We start from the raw sequence: 15,256 nt of genomic DNA on the forward strand, positions 1-15,256 counted from the left end.
AGACCTCTCGACGGTAATAAAAGTGAGAGACTACGATAAAAAAAACGTCTTCAATTTAGTAGTACGGTTTTTGACTGAACACATTTTTGTCATCCATTTCTTCCATCAGATGTATAGACATCCAACAGAGCAACGAGGTGGAGCGGACACAGGCACTTCGACTAGTTCGGAAGGTAAATTACCCAGAACAGCACTGCTTTAATGTTGGACCCGAAAGCACTGTTCCATGTCTTCTGCTGGCCACAAGCTGGTGCCAGGGCTCTCTGGACAGCAGGGTTAAGCCAACATTGGTCCTATTGCCTGAGAAATTATATTTGAAGCTTCCACCATTTATTCAACATCGTTAACCTTGAATCAGAAACTTGTGGATAGAAAGAAGAGAATGCAGTTTTCTTTTCTATCCTGCTGACTATTCCTTGTGAGATTCTAAACATGAGCCATCTTGGATTAGAAACAGGTCAACGGAATGATGTAAAAGATTGTTTATCTGAAGCTAAGCTACATTATATCTGTCAGATATATTTAAAGATATAATTTTTCTTTACTATCTAACTTTAACTATCTTTGCACTTGTTCTATAATAGTTTGACAAGGGGTCTTGAGTTTAATTGATCTATGCCAAACGTTTGAATAAAGTCCCATGACAAATTGTTCAAAACTTCACTGTAGAAGTGGGAATAAGAAAAAGCTAAGGATAACCAGAAGATTCAGTCTGGATGTTCAGTTATGACACAAGATGATATAAAATTATAAGAACTTAGGAATAGAAGCAGCATGGTGAAATACAGTCCTTGGAAACGGCTTTGCCATCCAATAAGATCATGACTGATTTAACGTTGGGTTTTTTTTTTGCTCGTTTTTCTTGATTTACCAAGGTAGAAATGTCAAAGACTGGAGGGCATAGCTTTAAGGTGAAAGGGTCAACGTTTAAGGGACGTATGCAGGGCAAGTCTTTTTTAAAGGGTGTTGGGTGCCTGGAGCATGCTGTTAGGGGTGGTGGTGGAGGCCGGTTTAGATTTGTCATTGTCACGTTTACTAAGGTACAGTGAAATGCTTTTTGCATGCTATCAGATCAGATAATACTATCTATAAATATCCTATATATAAATACAATAGTCAATTTCATGTATAATAGTTAAAGAGTGCAGAATATAGTTCTCTGCATTATAGCACATCGGTTCCAGAGACAGTCTAGTTTCCTCAATGAGTAGAGGAAAATCGGACAGTACCCTAGCTTATGGAAGGACCGTTCAGAAGCTTGAAAACAGAGGGGAAGAAGCTGTTCCTTAGACATATACCATAGTGGCTGTTCAATAGGTACATGGTTATGGAGGAATATTGATCAAACACAGGCAGATTCGTTTATTGAGTTGGTTTATAGTTTTTAGACGCAAAAGGTAGAAGGGAGATAAGAAATACTAACCTGAAAGCTTTGTGCCTTAATGTGAGGAGCATTCGTAATAAGGTGGATGAATTGAACGCGCAGTTAGTAGTTAAGGGATTTGATATAGTTGAGATTATGGAGACATGGCTCCCGGGTGACCAAGGCTGAGAGCTAAACATGCAGGGGTATTTGATATTCAGGAAGGATAGGCAAAAGAGGAGGAGGTGGGGTGGCATTGCTGGTTAAAGAGGAGCTTAATGCAATAGCAAGGAGAGACATCAGCTTGGGTGCTGTAGAATTGGTTGTGGGTGGAACTGCGAAACAGCCAAGGGCAGAAAACGCTTATTGGAGTGGTATACAGACCACCAAACAGCAGTAGGGAGGTTGGGGATTGTATCAAGCAGGAAATTAGGGATGCGTGTATCAAAGGTACAAAAAAAATCACCAGGTTAATTCCCCTGATGGCGGGACTGACGTACAATGCTCTCCATAATGTTTGGGACAAAGACCCATCATTCATTTATTTGCCTCTGTACTCCACAACTTGTGATTTGTAATAGAAAAAAATCACGTGTGGTTAAAGTGCACATTGTCAGATTTTATTAAAGGTCATTTTTATATGTTTTGGTTTCAAGATGTAGAAATTACAGCTGTGTTTATACATAGCGCCCCCATTTCATGGCACCATAATGTTGGGACACATGGCTTCACAGGCGTTTGTAATTGCCTCCTTAATGCAGGTATAAGAGAGCTCTCAGCGCCTAGTCTTTCCTCCAGTCTTTCCATCACCTTTGGAAACTTTTATTGCTGTTTATCAACATTAGGACCGAAGTTGTGCCAAAGAAGCCATTATGAGACTGAGAAACAAGAATAAAACTGTTCGAGACATCAGCCAAACCTTAGGCTTACCAAAATCAACTGTTTGGAACATCATTAAGAAGAAAGAGAGCACTGGTGAGCTTACTAATCACAAATGGACTGGCAGGCCAAGGAAGACCTCCACTGCCGATGACAGAAGAATTCTCTTGTTAATAAAGACAAATCCCCAAACACCTGTCCGACAGATCAGAAACACTCTTCAGGAGTCAGGTGTGGATTGTCAATGACCACTGTCTGCAGAAGACTTCATGAACAGAAATACAGACTCTACACTGCAAGATGCAAACCACTGGTTAGCTGCAAAAATAGGATGGTCAGGTTACAGTTTGTCAAGAAGTACTTAAAAGATCAACCACAGTTCTGGAAAAAGGTCTTGTAGACAGATGAGACTAAGATTAACTTATATCAGAGTGATGGCAAGAGCAAAATATGGAGGAGAGAAGGAACTGCCCAAGATACAAAGCATACCACCTCATCTGTGAAACACGGTGGTGGGGGTGTTATGGCCTGGGCATGTATGGCTGCTGAAGGCACTGGCTCACTTATCTTCATTGATGATACAACTGCTGATGGTGGTAGCATAATGAATTCTGAAGTGTATAGACATCCTATCTGCTCAAGTTCAAACAAATGTCTCAAAACTCATTGGCCGGTGGTTCATTCTACAGCAAGACAATGATCCCAAACATACTGCTAAAGCAACAAAGGAGTTTATCAAATCTAAAAAATGGTAAATTCTTGAGTGGCCAAGTCAATCACCCGATCTGAACCCAATTGAGCATGCCTTTTATATGCTGAAGAGAAAACTGAAGGGGACTAGCCCCCAAAACAAGCATTCGATCGCCGAATGCATTAGCTAAAGACGGTTGCAATACAGGCCTGGCAGAGCATCACCAGAGAAGACACCCAGCAACTGGTGATGTCCATGAATCACGGACTTCAAGCAGTTATTGCTTGCAAAGGATATGCAACAAAATACTAAACATGACCACTTTCATTTACATGACATTGCTGTGTCCCAAACATTATGGTGCCCTGAAATCGGGGGACTATGTATAAACTCTGCTGTAATTTCTACATGGTGAAACCAAAATGTATAAAAATGGCCCATATTAAAATCTGACAATGTGCACTTTAACCACTGATTTTTTTTTCTATTACAAATCTCAAATTGTAGAGTACAGAGGCAAATAAATAAATGATGGTTCTTTGTCCCTATATATCGGCGAGACCAAGTGCAGGCTCGGCGATCGTTTCGTTGAGCACCTCTGCTCAGTCCCCCGAAACCTATCTGATGTCCCAGTTGCTAAACTCCCCCTCCCATTCTGCCCTGGGCTACCTCCACTGTCAGAGTGAGGCACAGTGCAAATTGAGAAGCAACTCATATTTTGCTTGGGCAGCTTACAACCCAGTGGTATGAAAATTGACTTATCTAACTTCAAGTAACCCTTGCTTTCCCTCTCTCTTCATTCCTCCCCCACCATAGTTCTCCGACTAGTTTCACTGCCCTCCTGATTAATTTTACATTTTGTACGCCTCGTTGGCACGTTCCCCATAGCCAACAATGAGCCAATCCACATTTCCTTGATCACTGTCTACTTTGATCTGCCGTTTTCACACCTTGCCCTTCCAAATGTCTAGTTTCCCTGTCACCTGACTTTCAGTCTGAAGAAGGATCTCTACCCAAAATCTACCCATTTCTCTCTCCAGAGATACTGTCTGTCCCGCTGAGTTACTCCAACATTTTGTGTCTATTTTCCCTATTACTGATGTTTGTTTAACTTCTCTGTAATTCCCCATTTCCTTTTTTTCTTAATTATGAGGTTTGCCCCCCTCCAACCTGCATGGTCTTTTCCATAATCTCTAGAGTTTACATCTTTCAGTTCTCTCTGATGCAGAAGATCATAACCTGGGGATTCGGCAACTTTCAGGCCCATTATTTTCTCCAATATTTTTTAAACTAATACTGATTTCCTTTAATCCATACTTTTTGGGACTCAAATCTAATCGGTCCCGAGACATCTGGTATTAGATTAGACCAGTGATAGTCCTCTTGTCTCTGACAAAAGATTCAGCCCTCAAGGAGACAAGACTGCAGATACTGAAAGTTTGAGCAAAAAAAAACCCATGCAGGATGAACTCAGCAGGTCAAGTGGCATCTGGAGGGAAGTGGACAGATGGAATTTTGGTTCCAAGCCCTCCTCAGACTTCAGACTTAGAAGGGTGTCAACCCGAAATGTAGATTGTCCAGTTCCCTCCACAGATGCTGCCTGACTGGCTGCATTCATCCAGCACTCTATTTGTCTGCTTCAGGATTCAAGGAATGCTTCAGTATTTGGAGCTGTCAAGTAGACTGCTTTTTAAAAAATATATAGATTGACTGCAGGCTGTAAAAAATCCTATGGCTCTAATTCCCATACAGTTTCACCCACTGTTGGCTGGCCTTTCAATCATTTAAAAATGCTGGATATCTGAAAAGCATTCAGCTGGTCAAAATAATATGTGTAGGAGAGAGAAGTTAACATTTTAGATCAAGCTCTACAGTATATCACTCTGCCTCAATGCATGTGACAATAATAAACTATTAGTCAGTTTCCTGTGTGCAACTTGGTTGATGTGTTTGCATACTTAGCACGCAACACACAATAAATTATTTATTGATGAATCTAGGACCTTACAGACTTGAAGGATCCTATTTTCTTCCATCCGCCCTGAACTTACATCTCGCAGTTCTGGCCCTCTTGCTCTCCGTCATCTAAGCATGGGGATCAATTGCTTTTCTTTCTTTCATTCTGAGTTGGGTGCACTGGGTGATTAGCACTCTGCTTCTTGTTTTGTATGAAGTGACCACAGGTTACATTGGACTTACAGCGTGGTATACACTTGGTCCTCCATAGACAACGTTATTGAGATGAGAAAAAAATTGGGCTGAGGTTTGCGAGAGGATCTTGTTTTGTGTAACAATGGTATCCTGATTTGACTGGACTTCCTGTTACGTGGTTTTCATTTGAAAAGTGTGGCTATATGCATTAGATTTCCCACAAATGAGTACCGTATTTCCCGGCAATGAAGAAGCTATTTTTTACCCTAAAATAAGGCCCGAAATTTTTCCTGCGTCTTGGGGGTTAGATTGTTAGCCAAGAAAGATAGACTTGGGCCAAATCGCTTGGGCCAGAACATAGGGGGGGGGGGGGGGGGGACACAATGAGACATAACACGGGTCGGCAACCTAAAGCCTGGATCTGGCCCGTAACCCAAACTCATTTGGCCCGCAGGTGTTTTTTTTCAATTAGTTTTTGCGACCTGGGAACTGCAGCCAGTCCCGGGGCACGCAGGCGACCTGGGAACTGCAGCCAGACCTGCCAGCCGACCTGGGTGCTACGGCCAGTCCCGGGGCAGGCGAGCGACCTGGGTCAAGCGAGCCGACCTGGCAACTGCAGCCATTCGGGGGGCACGCAGCAGATCTGGGTGTCACAGCCAGACCTGGGGCAAGCGAGCTGACCCGTGGCACGGAGGCGACCTGGAAACTGCAGCCATTCCCAGGGCACGCAGCCGACCTGGGAACTGCAGTTAGTTCTGGGGCACGCAGGCGACCTGGGCACTACAGCCAGACCTGGGGCAAGCGAGCCGACCTGGGCACTACATCCAGACCTGCCAGCCGACCTGGGCGCTACTGCCAGACCTGGGGCAAGCGAGCCAACCTGGGACTGGCTGTAGCGCCCAGCTCACAAAACATGGGGGGGGGGGGGGGGGGGGGGGGTTGGCCCCCAACTCTGAAAATGTGGTGGGTGGACAGGTCCCCCGTCACTTGGCTATCCCTCAGTACAGCTGGGAGGGGAGAGTTCCTTTCACAGTGTGTGGGGTGTCTGGCCCGGGTCAGCACGGCCTGGTCGGCACAAAGTAGTAAACTTCTCTGGGCTGCCAGGGGTAAAGTTGCGGGGAGGGCAGGAGTATTGAGAAGGAGGGGATCGGGGATCATGCCAGCAACTCAGCAGCTTGGGTGGCCGAGAGCGGCCGCTGGGATTGGACAGCGGAACCAGCTGCCACATCAGCGCCTACTGCCGGCCCGCCCTGCAGCCAGCCACGGTGTCCTTCGACACAGGTGCAACCGGTGGAGGTGGTGGTTGCCGGGTAGCTGCCGGGCGGAAGGCTAGCTGCTCCGTCCCGGTCTCTCCCTCTCCCACTCCCTCTGCCCCCTCCTCCTCATTTACACGTCACGATGCACGACTTGCGCGTCGCGATGTGCGCATGGCGTGCATTACGCGCGGTGGCGTAGACAGTGACATGCGGTCGCGCGCGGCACCCCAGGATTTTATGATTCACAAAATCTTCGCATGCCACCTGCGTGATAGGCAAATGACGCCCGTGGGACAGGCCCTTTAAACGTTAGGATAGTCCAGCCTCAACAACCTCCTCTGGCAGCTTGTTCCATACACCCACCACCCTTTGTGAGAAAAAGTTACCCCTCAGATTCCTATTAAATCTTTTCCCCTTCACCTTGAACCTATGTCCTCTGGTCCTCGATTCCCCTACTCTGGGCAAGGGACTCTGTGCGTCTACCTGATCTATTCCTTTCATGATTTTATGCACCTCTATAAGATCACCCAAGGAATAGAGACCTGGCCTACTCAACCTCTCCCAATAGCTCACGCCCACTAGCCCTGGCAGCATGCTTGTAAATCTCCTTGCACCCTTTCAAGCTTGACAATATCTTTCCTATAACACGGTGCCCAGACCTGAACACAATAAATTGTCTAAATTGGACAAAAGTGCTGGAGAAACTCAGCGTCTATGGAGCGAAGGAAATGGGCAATGCTTCGGGCCGAAACCTTGGTTGCCGCACCCGCTGAGTATCTCCAGCACTTTTGTCTACTGTCGATTTTCCAGCATCTACGGTTCCTTCTCAAACAATATTCTAAATGCAGTCTCACCAACGTCTTATACAACATGACCTCCCAATTTCCAAAGAAGCTCTTCAAACTTCCAAGAAGGTTGATGTGGTGGCACACCACCTTCATGATTACACATACGTCCAGGGCCCAGGTCAGATCCTCGGAGATGTTGATGCCCAGAAACTTGAAGCTGCTTTTTCTCTCCACTTCTGACCATGATTGAAAACTGGCGCATGTTCTCTTGTCTTCCTTTCCGAAATGTTGGTTTTGTTGACGTTGAGCGAGTGATTTTTTTTTTTTTTGTTGTTGTGCCGCTATTCAACCAGATGTCACTTGTATGCTGACTCATCACCACCTGTGAATTCTCCTCTGTATTTACAGTGGAGAAAGACATGGTTTCTAGGGACCTTGTGGAAATTATTAGTGATGTCTTAGAGAGAGACCACATTACAGAGGAGGCGGTGCTAAATCCCTAGTGTTTAAGAAAGAACTGCAGATGCTGAAAAAAAAAATCGAAAATAGACAAAAAATGCAGGAGAAAGACCCGAAACGTTGCCTATTCCTTCTCTCCATAGATGCTGCCTCACCCGCTGAATTTCTCCAGCATTTTTTGTTTAGCTAAATCCCTGGGATTTGTTTGTGTTTCCTAAGACATTGTGGGATCCCAGGGGGGGAAATTGAGAGGCCACAGGTCACCCTTGAGCCTCCTGCACTGGGCAAATGGACAGAGAAATTGCAGAGTTTAAGTTGAATAATCGCGTTTTGCATTTTGGTGGAACAAATGGGGACAGATTTAATCTGGATGTTACTTGGTGTGGATAATTTGAGCTATTAGAGGCTGGATAGTCTGTGTTGTCTTTTCCCTGGAGTGTAGAAAGCTAAAGGGCCTGTCCCACTTGGCCGTCATTTACGCGATAGGCCGGTGGTGACTGACGTGTGCGCAGCCGTCTGGAGTGCGTGACGTCATTTGAAGACCCAGTTTATGATATTTACCCAGTTTATGATAGTGATTTTCTAAAATGTTCCAGTTTCTTGAGTGGTGCTAGCAATTGGAAAAACTGCAGATGTAAAGCTCCTATTCAAAAAAAAGAGGTGAATGAAAAGTAGCAAACTGCAGAGCAAATTAATCTGTGGGATTAACTGCAGATGATGGTTTAAATTGAAGATAGACACAAAATGCAGGAGTAACTCTGCGGGACCGGCAGTACCTCTGATGAGAAGGAATGGATGACGTTTCAGTCTGAAGAAAGGTCTCGACTCGAAACGTCACCCATTCGACCCGAAACATCACCCTGTCCCACTTGGCCATCATTTACGCAACAGGCCTGTGGCGCGCACGAAGATTTTGTGCAGCACAAAATCCTGGCGCGCTGCACGATTCCGCATGCAACTCCATGCGACCGACACAAGCTACCCACACGCTACCAGGTCGCGTAAATGGCGTGCAAATGACGGCCAAGTGGGACAGGCCCTTAAAGAATGACTTTAGGAATATAGAAAAGATGATTAGACATGGTATTTTCCTCAGGCTAGGGGTATCGAAAACTGAAAACTTTTTGGGACCCGAGGTGGACATTTTTCATACTTGAAGGTGCATGCATGGGACGAGCTGCCAGAGGAGGTGGGAGAGGCAGGTGCAATTATCACATTTACAAGACACTTTGACAGCTGCATGAACAGGTGAAAAAACCATGAGGTGCTGGAGCAACTCAGAGGGCCAGGCAGCATCTATGGAGAGAATGGACAGTCAACATTTCAGGTCAGGACCTGGTTTGGAACCGTGTGAGGCAGGTGCAGCCAAGTGGAACTAGCCTGCTTGAACAATTTTGTTGGCATGACTGAGTTTGGCTAAATGCACTGTTTATGTGATCTATATGTGGTTTATGTGCTCTCTAGCTCTGACTCAAAACAATGAAACTTTAACATTTGCCTATGACAGCTGCTACACATAGGGTAGCAAAAGGGTAATGGCAACCCCATAGACTTGTTTGTGTGTACCAGGAATTCCCCTGCTCTGTGTTATGACTCAACGTGTATGTAAATCGTCACAATACATTTTACGAGCGTGGGTGTATTAAAATTTAGTTTTTCCTTATTGATGAAAACATTTATTTAAGATAATTTTCAGCATCCAAACTTCCAGAACAAGTTCTGCATGGATTAGATGTAGAATGAAGTCTCTTCCATACACAGACCTTCTGTTAGCTTCTCCATTTGCATAGAATTATTGGGTGAAGTTAGCAGAATGAAAAAGTAAAAGTATAATTGTATATTTTCAAACATTGCTTAATAGAATAGAATAGAATAGAATGCCTTTTTATTGTCATTCAAACAGCTTGGTTTGAACGAAATTGCATTTTCTACAGTCTTGAACATTACAAAAAAAACCAAGACCCACACTTAATACAATTTACACAAACATCCATCACAGTGAATCTCCCAACACCTCCTCACTGTGATGGAAGGCAAAAGTCTTTAACTTGTATTTGCAAAATGAAATCGACATTCTGCTTTGCCCTCATCACCTGTTCATAGTGACATCTTGAAAGTGTGAAGAATCTATCGAAGTTTACATTCTATTTTATGTTTAGGTTTATTATTGTCACATGTACCACGGCACAGTCAAAAGCTTTTTTACATGCTATCCAATCAGATCAGTAATACTACACATAAGTCCAATCAAACCAAACTCAAGTACAATTGGTAGAGCAAAGGGGAAGCGACAGAGACAAATATAGTTCTCAGCATTTGTTCCAGAGACAAAGTCCAATGTCCATAATATGGTAGAGGTGACTCGGACAGTACCATAGCTTATGGAAGGACTGTTCAGAAGCCTGATTCCCCTTCCTGAGGGGAAGAAGCTGTTCCTGAGTCTGGTGGTGCGCCCATTCAAGCTTCTGTGTCTAAGAAGGAACTGCAGATGCTGGAAAATCGAAGGTAGACAAAAGTGCTGGAGAAACTCAGCGGGTGCAGCAGCATCAATGGAGCGAAGGAAATAGGGCCGAAACGTTGCCTATTTCCTTCGCTCCATAGATGCTGCTGCACCCGCTGAGTTTCTCCAGCACTGTTGTCTACCAAGCTTCTGTGTCTTTTGTCTGACGGAAGCGGGGAGAAGGACGAATGACCATTCATTGCCTTCCTTCGGTGGCCGTTCTTTTTGAGAGTTTTGACAGGCTTGCATTTGTGGAGTGTATCAGGTGGGCCCATTTGTGTCCTCATTCTAAGTGCGCACATATTGAGTTTGTATCAAGGAATCGTTAGTAGTTGAGATTCCTCAGAGGTTCCTAACTTTTTATGCTCCCTTTCTGAGGCTGAATAAATTTAAAAAACAGCCAAACTGAAAGATAAATGGAATGCTCTAATGCTATTACTTGTTTTCGAAACATGTTTGAGAAATAGTTCAAAGTTTATTAAGAGAAACGTGGGTCACTGTTTAAAAACATTGACCAACAAATGTGTATTGCTTAATATTGAGAATAGCTGGAAGTGCTGAGCCATAGGATTTGAACAATATCTGAGCCATAGGATTGACTGCTGGGCCCCACGTTTATTCTGTTTATGAACACATGATTAGAATTTAAATAGGGAGCTTAATTTTGAAGTCCAATTAGGCTATTCGGCCCATCCAGGCCACTCTGCCATTCAATCATGGCTGATCTCAACCCCTTTGAGATGGAAACTGCATTTGCCACATAATCCCTGATCCCCTTACTGGTCAAGAAGAGGGCTGAGGGCATTTTCACGGGGACTCGCTGAAGGCTAGATGGAGTAAAATTAATGTAGAAGGGGGTCTATTATAAATTTGATACCTCAAGGAGAGAGGTGAAGAGACATTTATTTCTACATGAGAAAACCTAACTATTTGAAGAGGCCATGACAAACTAATAGGGCAGAAAGATTAGATATGGTTTGCTCCAGCAGTCAGCTCCTGTCTGTGCTGTTAGGAGCTTGAGTGTTAATGTGTTTCTTTTTTTTCACAGATGATCACTGTGAATGCTGCACTGTTTCCCAACTCTATCACAAACTCCCTGATTGCTGTTGGAAATGATGGTCTCCAAGAACGTGATCGCATGGTCCGAGCTTGTTTGGCCATCCTCTGTGAGCTAGGTAACGGGACTAAACCATTTCCTATCTGGCATTCATTCATCTTCAGAATCCTGTCCTGGGGCATTAGTGTAAAAGCATCCGTGGGCTTGCCACCAGATCAATCTAAACCTAAAAGGTTGCACGTTCAAACCCACAGTGCAGAAGACGAGACGGTGCACTGATGGCATTTAAATTGCCAATAGGCTCCTTAACCAAGATAGTATTTACTACTCTTCTGCCCATTACCAGTCAGAAAATGTGTAGCTTTGTGCCCCACTTCACATCTGCAGTGTATAAAATCATGAGAGGAATAGATCGGGTAGATGCATTGAGTCTCTTGCCCGGAGTAGGGGAATCGAGGACCAGAGGACATAGGTTTAAGGTGAAGGAGTAAAGATTTAATAGGAATCTGAGGGATAACATTTTCACACAAAGGGTGGTGGGTGTATGGAACAAGCTGCCAGAGAAGGTAGTTGAGGCAGGGACTATCCCAACATTTAAGAAACAGTTAGACAGGTACATGGATAGGACAGGTTTGGATGGATATGGACCAAGTGCAGGCAGGTGGGACTAGTGGAGCTGGGACATGTTAGCCGGTGTGGGCCGAAGGGCCGGTTTCCACGCTGTATCACTCTATGAATGCTGGTGGAAATCTGAAATGTATAGATGGATGATTTGCACACAAACAGATGTCCTTCCCTGAAGGACATGATGGCAATCTATAGCTTCATTGATTGGATTTACTGACACCAAATCAATAGCCTCGGCCTCTAGATCACCATTTCCTTTGTGTAAACGTTGGACTAATTTATTTTATCAGCACTTCAAAATCCTGAGGTGGTGGCCATCCGTGGAGGTCTCAGTACCATTCTGAAGAATGTGATCGACTGTCAATTGAATCGGATAAACGAGGCGCTCATCACCACCATTCTTCATCTGCTAAATCACCCAAAGACACGGAAGTACATTCGAAACGATGTGGAACTAGAGGTATGAGCACTGGTGCTTTCAGTTATAATTGCTCTCCGGTGCACTATGTAGTACAATAATCCCACCTGGACAAAGCCTTTAGAGCATAGAACAGCACAGCACAGGAACACGCCCTTTGACCACAATGCTTGCACCCAATATGATTGTTCTCATCTGCCTCTACATGAACCTTAGCCTTCTCTTCCTTGCACTTCCATGTGCCTGTCTACAAGCCTCTTAAATATCACTGTCGTATCTGCCTCCAGTGCGTTCCAGGCCCCCCACCACCATCTGTTTTAAAAACTTGCCCTGCACGTCTCCATTAAACTTTTCCCTTTTCATCTTATAGCTATGCCCTCTAATGTTGGACATTTCCACCCTGGGTGACAAAGGTTCTGATTATTGCCAGGAAGAGAAAAGGTGTTTCACTTGGATATGGAATAATATGGATCGCATATAAGCAGAGGAGATTAGTTTAACTTGGCGTCATGTTTGGCACAGACATTGTGTGCCAAAAGAGCCTTTTCCAGCACTGTACTGCTCTATGTTCTAGGTACTTGGATATGATAACCTTAAGACAAAAAGTGAAAATAAAAACATAAATAAATTCTACATTTCTGTGGGAAGAAAACTTTTGCTACATGTGGGAAATGTGAGTTTGAGTTTTGCTAACATGTAGATGAAAAGCTGATTCTCAGTAAAAGCAGTTTTCCAAATTGTTTTACTACTGACAGGGATACCGGAGTTTGAGTTGATGATCAGAGAATGTGTTGGGGATTTGCCTTCCCACTGAGAAAATTGAACTATTTTCTATGTTTCTATTGGAATCAAGGGATATGGGGAGAATATATCTATATGGGCATGGGTTATTGATTGGGGCCGATCAGCCATGATCGCAATGAATGGTGGTGCTGGCTCGATGGGCCAAATGGCCTCCTCCTGCACCTATTTTCTATGTTTCTAAATTTCTTCTGATGATCTCTCTCTCTGTTTACTTTCCTTTGAATTCTAGCTTCAGGTCTTTTTGGATCTGGGTCTTCAACGTGAAACATTGGTACTGTTTCCACAGATACTGCCTGACCAGCTAAATCTTCCCAGCACTTTTTGTTTTTCGTTTAATATATAAATATATTATGTAGAAAGACACACGCAACTGCAGATGCTAGAGTCTTGAGCAAAGCACAAAGTACTGAAGGAATTCAGCAGGTCAGGCTATGGAGAGAAAGGACAAATGACGTTTGCGTTCAGGACCCTTCTTCAGACTCTGTATCTGTGTGTGTTATAGTTACATATGTGTCAGTATATATTTGTATAAAATGTAAAGTTTTGAAGTGTTCCGGATTATCTATTGCAATAATGTATTTGTCTTGCAGCAAATTCTAGCGCCATACACGGATTTTCACTACAGACATAATCCAGACACTGCAGAGGGACAACTCAAGTAAGTTTCCTACTTGAATTTATTTCAAATGTAGTAATATATAATTCTCAATAGAAATTTGAGTGAATAACTATTCTGGAAGAGCGAAGCGGCTTTCTCTTAAGTGAAAAGTGTAAAAGCTATTTCATAGAAACATAGAAAGTAGGTGCAGGAGGAGGCCAATCGGCCCTTCGCCAATCGGCCAGCACCACCATTCATTGTGATCATGGCTGATCATCCCCAATCAATAACCCCTGCCTGCCTTCTCCCCATATTCCTTGATTCCACTAGCCCCTAGAGCTCTATTGAACTCTCTCTTAAATCTATCCAGTGACTTGCCGTCCTTTTTCTTGCACCTAGCTTGTCCAGTCCTTTTATAATTTTATATGTTTCTATATAGATTCCCCCTCATCCTTCTAAACTCCAGTGAATGCAAGCCTGTTTTTTTCAATCTTTCCTCATATGCCAGTCCCGCCATCCCAGGGATCAATCTCGGCAACCTACGCTGCACTGCCTCAATCACAAGGATGTCCTTCCTCAAATTAGGAGACCAAAACTAGACACAATACTCCAGATGTGGTCTCACCAGAGCCCTATACAACTGCAGAAGAACCTCTCTACTCCTATACTGAAATCCTCTTGTTATGAAGGTCAACCTTCCATTAGGAAAGCATAGTAAACACATAATGGGGACTTGCAGGAAATGTACTGTGATAAATTGTATGACTAGTCCAATCTTATACAATAGATAAATTAATGGGCAGAACTATAACTAAGGATGTTCATAATCTATTTGGGACAGATTCTCAGCACAATATATTATGAAACTAATCTGATATCTGCTCATGCATTATGGAACAGGAATAACTAATGATTTTATTCTTGTGGATTCGCTCGGAAGAGTGATCATATTCAGACCAAAATATGAAACCTTGTTTCAAAGTTAAGTAAAGAGAGTTACTAAGTTATAAAAGTGGAATTATCTAGCGTGGACTGGGATAATATATGAAATGGAAAGATGGTAAAGTTGGAGAGCTACTCAGCATGGAAACAAGGCTTTCGGTCTTGAGCTTGTCCATGTGATCGTTGCCCAACAGAGCTAGTCCCACTTGCCTGATCCGTACACCTTCCAACTTTTCCTGTCCAGGTGTCTTAGTTGCACCCATCTCGACCACTTGCCCTGGCAGCTCTTTCCACATATGCTTCACTGTCTTAAGTGGAGGACGTTACCCATGCGATTGCTTTTAAATGTTACCCCTCTCATCTTAAACTCATGCCCTCTAGCCTTTGACTCAACTATCCAGGGAAAATATCTGTGGTTATTCACTCTATGCCCCTCATGATTTGGGAAACCTTTAATGTCACCTCAATCTCTTACCGGATTAAAAAAACGCATCTTATCCAGCCTCTTCATATAATTCAAACCTTCCAAAACTCATATTATCCTTAAATCTTTGTTGCACCCTTTCCGATTCAGTGACATCCATCATATAGCAGGGTGACCAGGACTATACTCAAAATTTGGCCTTGCCATTGTCTTGTACAGTTGTAGCATTAAGGTTACAGAAAGCCAATGAAGGCAAGCATGCCAAACACCACCTTAAGCTGGAGATCTATTACTGCCCA

The 15,256-nt window shown here is 43.7% G+C and overlaps 1 protein-coding gene across 3 annotated transcripts in view; it reads left to right on the forward strand.

Annotated features, from left to right (window-relative positions):
* rictora (RPTOR independent companion of MTOR, complex 2 a) overlaps positions 1–15,256 on the forward strand; it is a 128,366-nt gene that overhangs the window by 49,326 nt on the left and 63,784 nt on the right. For all 3 annotated transcript variants that reach the window (XM_055632066.1, XM_055632068.1, XM_055632069.1), the window contains exons 6-9: positions 110–173; positions 11,136–11,262; positions 12,062–12,231; positions 13,584–13,651. In XM_055632066.1, the coding sequence (XP_055488041.1) occupies positions 110–173; positions 11,136–11,262; positions 12,062–12,231; positions 13,584–13,651 (429 nt within the window). The remainder of the gene's footprint in view (positions 1–109; positions 174–11,135; positions 11,263–12,061; positions 12,232–13,583; positions 13,652–15,256) is intronic.

Source organism: Leucoraja erinacea, chromosome 3 (assembly GCF_028641065.1).
Source record: "Leucoraja erinacea ecotype New England chromosome 3, Leri_hhj_1, whole genome shotgun sequence".
NCBI lineage: Eukaryota > Metazoa > Chordata > Chondrichthyes > Rajiformes > Rajidae > Leucoraja > Leucoraja erinaceus.